The sequence below is a fragment of the Nelumbo lutea genome, chromosome 1, assembly GCF_056320005.1.
Source record: "Nelumbo lutea isolate HS-2025 chromosome 1, American lotus-T2T, whole genome shotgun sequence".
In the NCBI taxonomy this organism is placed as follows: Eukaryota; Viridiplantae; Streptophyta; class Magnoliopsida; order Proteales; family Nelumbonaceae; genus Nelumbo; species Nelumbo lutea.
The window spans coordinates 196,452,242-196,461,106 of record NC_142684.1 but is presented as its reverse complement, the minus strand read 5'-3'; the positions used below and the strand labels follow the sequence as shown (position 1 = coordinate 196,461,106).

Here is an 8,865-nt window from a genome sequence, read left to right as displayed (position 1 = left end):
TGCTCGGGGGCGCATACGAACTCGAAACCTTGGAAGGCAAACGAGTACCTCGAACGTGGAACATTGTGAACTTGAGGCGATACTACCTATAAACCACCTAGCGAAGTGGACGAAATCAGGCCATGTGCCACAAGGCAAGCCGAGGAACTTCAGCATATTATCAGCTCGGCAAAAATCAGTTCGCGGCATAAAAGGCCACGGAAATTTAAAAACCCGGCAAAGAAACAGCTCGGGAAAGATGAGCAAGGGGAAAAGACACTCCATTGCAAGAAACAGTACACTGGCAAAAAAAAAAAAATTTACATGCCCGGAGCCACTTCTTCGCCAGCGGAAGGCACTTCAACAACACCCGAAGGCCCTGCCTCTCCTTCAGAGTTTGGCTCGCCATCGGCAACATTGGGCATCTCCTGAGTTATACGCGAAGTGGTTATGGCACTTACATCGAGGTCGGGGTATGTATTCCGAATCATCCACCGGCTCAACTTGAACCCCCTCCTGTAAGAGTCCACCATCAGATCGTCAAAACGCGGGGAGGCAATGTAGTCTTCAACTGCCTTCTTCTTGGCGTCTTCAATGCCTTGGGAAAAAATCTGTGTTCTCTCCTTAATGTCCTCCTGAAGATACTCGACTTGATGCTGCAAATCCAACTTCAAGTCCGCCATATGCTTGACAACTACCCCCATGGCCTCGGCGTCACGCTGAGACCTCACCTGTCTGGCCATCGCGACGCGAGCAGCCTTTTCAGCAGCATAAGCAGCCGCCTCAGCAGCCCGGGTATTTGCCTCTGCAGCACGGAAGGCTTCTTCAGCAGCATGAGCGGCAGCCTCAGCAGCTCGCGCCTGTCGCGAGCTCCTCTCCACTTGGACCGCCAAGGCATGAATCGAAGAATTCACCTACCAAAAGAAACAAGTGAGCAAAATGACAGCAGAAGCAACAGAATAAAAAAGGAAGACAGAATCTAACTTACCACCATGGCATGCGTTACGGCACGGCAAGCGACTTGATTCAAGGGAAGATCGGTCCACGCCGCGACCTCCTCGGGGAAAGTAGCATCCCTACTCTTCTGAAGTGCGTAGTTCGGCGTTAACACGCTCCTAAACTCCCCTTGAGCTCCCGAGCCTGAGGGCCCAGCCCGCATATGAGTAGACCCGGAGTGAGCAGGAGCACTTGAGTACGCAGGAGCGCCCGTATGAGTAGTTTCAGCGAAAGGCGCCCCGGTAGTCTCGTGCATCGGTGGAGTCACTTTGGGCTCCCTGGGCAGATCCTCTGGCGTATGGTCTGGGGCTTGGGGCTCCTCATCCAGGGGCAGCTCGTTACGAGTTCGCTTGGCGACCCGCTTCCTCCTCTTCATACTTTGGAACAAATGCCCCACACGAGTTCTCTCCGCATCCATCACACCTACAGAAACGAGTTCGACCTCAAAAAAAAAACAAAAAACACATAGCCAGAAACCTACCCGAACTCAGGCCGGCTGCAAAAAGCTTAGCCTCCGTTAAGTAGTGGTGGCACTTTAAGCCTTGCCGTGCCCACTGCCGGAGACCCTTCACCGTCTCTTTATCAAGAGTTACGCCCAAATCGGGAGCGGCCTCACCCCACCCGGTCTGAAAGGGCCATCCTTGTGCACTTCGCACGCCGAAGTAGTCCCGTTTCCAAGCCGGGACCTTATTAGGAAGATCGTGCAGAAGCTTGAAACCCTGGCGAGGAGTAAGGTAATACACCCGTCTCCCCCCAGGAAGAGAACCCGCCTGTCTCTTGAGCATCAAGATAGAGGAGAATATCTCTAAGTCTAAGGGAAAGTTCTGCTCGCAAAAAAGGGAGATTGTCCCCACCAGGTCCCGGATAAAGTTCGGATGAATCTGGCCAATGGTGACACTGAAGTGGTTTATGACTTCGACGAGAAGGGGATGGAAAGGAAGTCGCAACCCTGTAGCAAGCTGCTCTAAAAAAATCACGATCTCATCGGGACCGTGTTCCCAAGGAAAGCTACCCGAAGGAATAAAATGTGTACCCCCCCGGGAAGATTATAAGGCAGAAGTATGAATTGAAGCCCCTCAGGTGTCATGGTCGAAGGGCCAAACCGGTCTAGCATCCGACCTCGGCTGGAGGTAGACGCCAAACTGCCCGAAGCGACTTGACCTACTGGTTCGTAGTCCTCAAACTCCACCTCAGGATCACTGAGGCAGTCTGGGGATACGGCTCGGTTGGTGGAACCTACATCGGCCCTACTCGAAGAGTCGTCTGAGCTATCAAAGCTAGACATTGGGGAAAAGACGAATTCAAGAAAGTACTCACCGGAAAGTTTGAAGAAAAACTAAAGAACCGTGAACTGTGTAAACAGCCTTGACGCGAGCTGGAAAAGACTTGGACGCGAGCTGAAAGGTTGGACGCGAGCTCAGTAGACAAACCGCAGAAGTGACAAACAACCGGGGTCCCCCACTATTTATAGCTACAGTAACCAAGAATCGACCGTGCAGACCGAAGACGATCCGACGGCCCACGTTCTTACCGGCCGCACAACCCTTAAGGTCGAGACGTGATTGGCGCACGTCTTTCCGAAAAAAGTGAAATGTCAGCGCGTCTTTTTGAAACCGACGTCGCTTCAACACGTGTCTTTTCGAAACTGATCAGCCGCACGTCTCCCTGACAGTCGACCGCGCACATACAGCAGTGGCGTGCCTTTTTGAAATGACCCGCTGTCACGTCCCAGCGGCGCGAGTTGGTTTGAAATTTAAAACCCGCGGTCACAACCACCAGCGTTCTTGAGTAAGCACGTTCCCAGCCTTCTCGGAAACCGAAAGAACTCTAGCAAAAGCGTCTCGTACAGTGAAGGTTTGAAGGACGGGACAAATCCACCAGCTACCTCGCGAAAACTCCCCGCACCATGGCAAGACCCTCGGCGCAAGGAGTGGGGGGCAATTGATGAAGGAAGATTTGGCCCGACCTCTTCATTATGTGACACGTGGCAGAAACGACAGCTCGGCAGAAGGGGCCAAGCCTAGGCGGGGACAAGGGGACACACCGCCGAACTGACCCAACTTGTAACAGCTCGGGATAGACTTCGCCGAACTGACCCACCTTGTAACAGCTCGGGATACACTTCGCCGAACTGACCCACCTTGTAACAGCTCGGGATACACTTCGCCGAACTGACCCACCTTGTAACAGCTCAGGATAGACATCGCCGAACTGACCCACCTTGTAACAGCTCGGGATAGACTTCGCCGAACTGACCCACTTTGTAACAGCTCGGGATAGACATCGCCGAACTGACCCACCTTGTAACAGCTCGGGATAGACTTCGCCGAACTGACCCACCTTGTAACAGCTCGGGATACATTTCGCCAAACTGACCCACCTTGTAACAGCTCGGGATACACTTTGCCGAACTGACCCACTTTGTAACAGTTCGGGATACCTCCGAGCTCAAGACCGCCTCGCTCAGCACTTCGCATCATCTTCTAGGCACCAAAGCCAAACAAGTCGTACCATGCCTGACACCAGGGAAGTCCGTGCCCGAGGGCACCACGCCTGACTGACTTGGGATCTGACGTTTGGCAGCAGCACTCTAAACGGTCACCTGCCACCGCCACTGACGCCGCCATCTCCAGTTAGACGGTTAGGCAGTGACGGTTCTGTCTCAGCAGAAGGGACGACGGCCGAGTTGACAAGCGCAAGGGTAATCATACCCGATCTGACAAGGGCCTCGGGACGAGTACACGAAGTGACTATAAGAGCCCCCTGCCCCCCGACAACGGAGGGATGCAAATTTTGCGCTATCTGGTATCACATTGCTTTTGAAAGATTCTAACTTGAGCTTCGGAGCCTCTACACCGGGTTCCCCCCGGAGCTTTCCCATCTCTTCCGTTTCAGGTTCCCTGCTACCCCGTTCGGAAGCAAGGCAGCGGACAGCTAAGACCGACCGGATCGCGCTCCATCACATAGTAAAACCAGCATTACCATTCATTTTAGTACAACCTTACTAGTTTTTGCTACTATGCACCAAACAACAAGGAGAGAAAGAGAAGGAACTTACTGTAACTGAAGTTGGCGAGGCTACCACAAGGGACGTAATCGCAGATGACGAGTTTCTCCTCGAAACCCCAGTAGAACCCTCGTGTGTGCACCAGATTGGGATGGCCCAATTTAGCTAAAGTTTGACCTAATTCTCGAAATCTCTGTATCACTCTATACCACTCTCACCGATCCTTCGCACCGCCAGCGTCGTCCCGTCCTCCAGTACGGCCTTGTATACTATGCTCGAACTAGTCTCTCCTAATACATAAGTCGATGCTTTCAGTAGAGTCTCCAGCTCCAACTCCGTTTCTCCGTCTATAGTTGTAAGAGACCCTCCCTTCTGTTATTGTTGCTTTTTCTGTTGTTCATCACCCACCTTTTCCTCTTCGTCTTCATCACTATTAGTGTTCGTCATCTCAGACGTCTCTTCGCCGTCATCATTTTTCTTTCCCAGGCACCAGCACGTCTTCGGTTCTGTTGATGACAAAGGCCAGATATCTTTCTCGTCCATTTAGTCTTTCTTCTCTGCGCTTCCGGTACTACTGACCACCTTCTTCCTTCTCTTCCTTATTTGGTAAACATAATAGAATATCATAGCCAGAACTCCGATACCAGCCAAATCCCCAAAGATGATGCCTGCAATTGTTCCTAGTCTGAGACCCCTCTACCTTTGTTGTTGAGTCCCATTCATCGTTCTGGATGACCCAGCTACAGGTGTCGAGTCTATGGTGTTTGGAATAGTTGCAAATGCAGGAGAAGTAATTTCAGAGACATTGGGTGGAGCAGAAAGAACATAAGTCACGACACGTAGGTTCTTCAGTGGCTTCCCTTATAGATCCGGGTTTCCAGCGAACGTTTTCTAATTGAGAAAAGCTACGTTTTTCGGGATTTCTCCTATGAGATTATTGAACGAGAGGTGAAGCGTGACATTTTCCTGGGATTTGCTTCCCAAATTCTAGTTGAATCCTTCCGACGAGCGAGAGGTTCAAGTAACGGAGCCTGACTCCACTGAAATCTAGCAGCAACGACCCGTCAATCAGATTGGAAGACAGATCTAAAACTTGAACGGCTTCGAACACACTTGGAATATCGCTAGAGAAGTAATTGTTGCTCAAGGAAACGATAGTAAGATTTCAAAGAGCAGTGAGGTTCTAAGGAATCTTTCCCGCCAAGGCATTAGTAGAAAGGTTAAGAAACTCAAGGTTCTTCAGCCCTCCGATTGTCTCTGGTAATGCACCTGAAAGAACAAGCCAACTAATAAGAAGAAGAAGAAGAAGAAGAAAATGAGAGAAAGGGAGAGAGGGAGGAAGGGAATAGCTAAGGGGGATGCTGCCACTGCTGCTCTGCTTCTGGGTTCGAACAGGGAAGGGGAGGAATAATGCCTTTTCGATTGATTTATGTTGAGGGGGAGAGGGACAATAGGAAAGAGAGATTGAGAGGGAGAGAATGGCAGAAAGAGAGAGGTTTCACATGAATCATCGCCGGTACTAAACAGGGGCAATGGAAGGGGATAATGCCAGAAGAAGAAGAACAAGAGGAACAAGAAGAAGAACGGAAAATAACAAGAAACCGAAGAAGATAAGAGAAGAGGAAGAGATCAGATTTAGAGGGGTGCAAACGCTGCCTCCGCTTTTGGGTTCGAACGGAGAAGAAGATTAACAGTGTTCGAGAGTGTTCGAGAAAAGAGTAAAATAGGTATTTAAGAAATTAATCATCTCTTTAACGTTTTTCGTTTGGTCATTGATGAAAGGGAAGTATTTCTTAATTTTATCAAAATTAGAAGGGGGATTTTTGTTAAAATAAAGTTATAGAGAAAGTTTTTTATGATTATCAAAAATTTTAGGAAAGGTTTTTTTGTATTTTATCCTAAAATAAAATAAAATATATAGAAAAAAAATATTCTTAATGCAATAGTAAAAGCTGCTCGAACGAGCTTTACCCTAACTGAAGCCGAATTAACGAGTGTCATATGTATCAGTCGCATGCGGGGAGGCGGCTAAGGAACGGATCTGTTCCTCACACAGGAGCGCCTTACATGCACATTTATCGCATGCGGGGAGGCGGTTACGGCAAGCTGACCTCCCTAGCAAGGGCCGCGGATTGCACCACGACATTCTCAACATCGCTAGAACTACCTAAAAGTTTGTTTATGCTATAACTGGACATGATTAAAAAATAAATGAAGAACAGGAAAACATAGATTCACCGAAAGGAAGGCTGACATCGAAAAATTAAAGAAGAATAAACTGAAGGATGTCGACGCGACCTCAAAACAGACTTGTGAACTTATGGCAAGAGAAATGAGTCGCGGTCCCTCTATTTATAGCCATTGTACCAAAGAATCAATGGTCAAGATCAGAGCAATCCAACGGCTCTTAAGAAAATTGGATGCACAACCCTCGAGGTCGAAATCGGTTTAGCGCATTTTTTGGCATTCGCAGAATTTGTAGATCACGTGACGACCACGCGTAAACCACACGCGACCTAGGTTATTTTTGGTTGAGCCGTGTAGCCGAACTGGTCTGACCGACGACCTATATGACAGAGCAACCTAAACTTCGAGCCGAATCCACTTGTCACATCATGAACTCCCCGCACCAGGTCAAGACCCCTAGATCGGGGAGTGGGGGGCAATTGATGAAGGGAAATTTGGCCTGACCTCGTAACAGGGAGACACGTGGACGTGACTCGGCATAAGTGACAACTCAGCATGATCAGATCGACGCGTGGACATGACTCGACACAAATGACAGCTCAGCATGATCAGTTCGCTACAAAGCAACCTCGGATCGAGCTCGGACAGCTAGGCCCACCTCAAAAAGAGTTCACCTCGGGACAAGCCTACCTCGGTGCAAGATCATCTCAGTATTAAGGCGCTTCGGAATTCAAAGCAGGTCGGTTCTGAAGAACACGAGCTCATGCAGCTCACTACTATGCAGCTCGCCACCAAGTAGCCCGGCACTTCACAGGCAGCTCGCTACCTAATCAAGCCAACCTCCGCCTAACAACCTCGAGGAGCTCACCACCGTACCCCGCATCTTATGGGATCGTACCTTAACGGCTATATAAGCTCACCCACTCCCCGATTCAAGCGGAGATGGGCAACCTTACTGGTTGGTGGCATTATCCCCACCTAACACCAAAGCGGATCTCATCACAGCGAGGATCCAGGAACTGCTCCACCAAACCCGCAGGGACTTCAGTATATAAAGACCTCACCCCCCAGGGGCGAAGGTATGATGTATAATCTTTACTCTCTAGCTCTCTAATTCTCTGATATCATCTTTAAGCTCTCTACTACGTGCTAACTTAGCCATTGGAGTGTCCCCGCCGGGTAAGCCACCCCGGGATCTTTGATTCATTTCTTGCAGGTTATTCAGTCCCCATCATTGCTAGCAGCCAGATCGTCTCTAACAGGGAATAGTCGGATTACGCCACATCACTTTCTTACTTAATTTGTAGGTTTCCAGAGGTGTGGGAAGAGCTACATGTAGAGGTGGATAAACTATTTGAAGCCTGATTTGAAGGCACATTCTCCCAGCAAGAGGAGAAGATGATAATTGGAGTTCGCATCTCCACCCCACTACTCGCCTCACATTTAATCACGGGCGCTAGAGAAGAAATTGGATCCAACCTCGAGCAGAGGGAAATAGAACGGGTCAGGCAAGATTTAAGGTTGAGGGATCAGGATTGGACTCGTTTTAAGAATAACGGGATAACGTAGAACCAATTCAAATCAGCCCTATAAAAGATTGCCCCCAACAACGTTCCACAACATATCTCCGTGTATTGAAAATATCTCTCAATGATAACATTATTATTTTTAAAATTATCATTAGAAGATATTTTCAATATACGAGGAAATGTATGTGGCACCACAGAACATTTGACAGTCGTTCGTTGTATGGGGCATTTGTTGGGCGACTGGCGATGGGATGGAGATGAGAACTCCCTCTCCACTGCACCCATGGGCCATAAATGATGCTCGATGCAGTCGCGTCCCTTTACCATTGTCCTTCCGTCGGGTTATCCTAATTCGATTTGCTTATCAATAAAACAAAAAAAAAGAAACATTTTTCATTGTTGCCCAATTCTGTCGTTGTATCCAAAAGTAAAATATTTATCCAAATGAAGCTTAAAAATAAATTGAGTAAATAAATGTAACATAAATTAATAAAAAGTTTAATTAATTTATAAAATCGAATAAATAAATGAACCGTCATTCTCCCAATTTTTTATTAAAATTGTTTATTTTATTTTCCCCTTTGAATGGACCACCACCACACGAGAAAGAGAACAAAAATCACACGAAATTTGGCTTTACCCGCTTTCCTTATGGGGATTTTGTTAATGGTTAATTCAGTGCCGGATGGGCTTTTTTGTTATTGAAATTTGAGCGCAGATGAGATGTCATCACTTTTTTCACACAATGATGAGATGAGATTGTGATGAGGGCGGATTTGGCCCTCCAATGATATTGTGACACATGGCACCTTGGAACAAGTAGGTGACATCCGAAAATCACTTAGGCGACAACTTGTTTTAGCCAAATTAATGGTGTCCCACCTTGCAGCCTAGCTTAGGCGCGAACTAGCGGCCTAGCCCTGGCGCAACCTGGCCCAGGCGGCAAACTAGCGGCCTGGCACTGGCGCAAACTGGTGGCCTGGCCCAAGGGGGACCTGGCGGCCTAGCCCAGGCGCGACCAAGCGGCCTGGCCTTGGCGCCGAACCGGCGGCCAGCGTCGACCTGGCGGCCTGGCCTAAGCGCCGACCTGGCGACCTGCGAGACATGCTCGCCGAAAAATTTGACATGAATATCCTAACACTCCTACGATCCTTGGAAGTTGGCCCA

At 48.7% G+C, this 8,865-nt stretch overlaps 1 protein-coding gene across 1 annotated transcript; it reads right to left on the bottom strand.

Moving 5' to 3' along the window:
- Window positions 1-237: 237 nt before the first annotated feature.
- Window positions 238-1,541, bottom strand: LOC148880187 (uncharacterized). Its single transcript, XM_088962023.1, has 2 exons — window positions 968-1,541; window positions 238-893 (listed from the first exon to the last, which is right to left on the bottom strand). The coding sequence occupies exons 1-2, from the start codon at window positions 1,391-1,393 to the stop codon at window positions 300-302; spliced, it is 1,020 nt and encodes a 339-aa protein (XP_088818149.1). The 5' UTR covers window positions 1,394-1,541; the 3' UTR covers window positions 238-299.
- Between the last annotated feature and the right edge of the window lie 7,324 nt (window positions 1,542-8,865).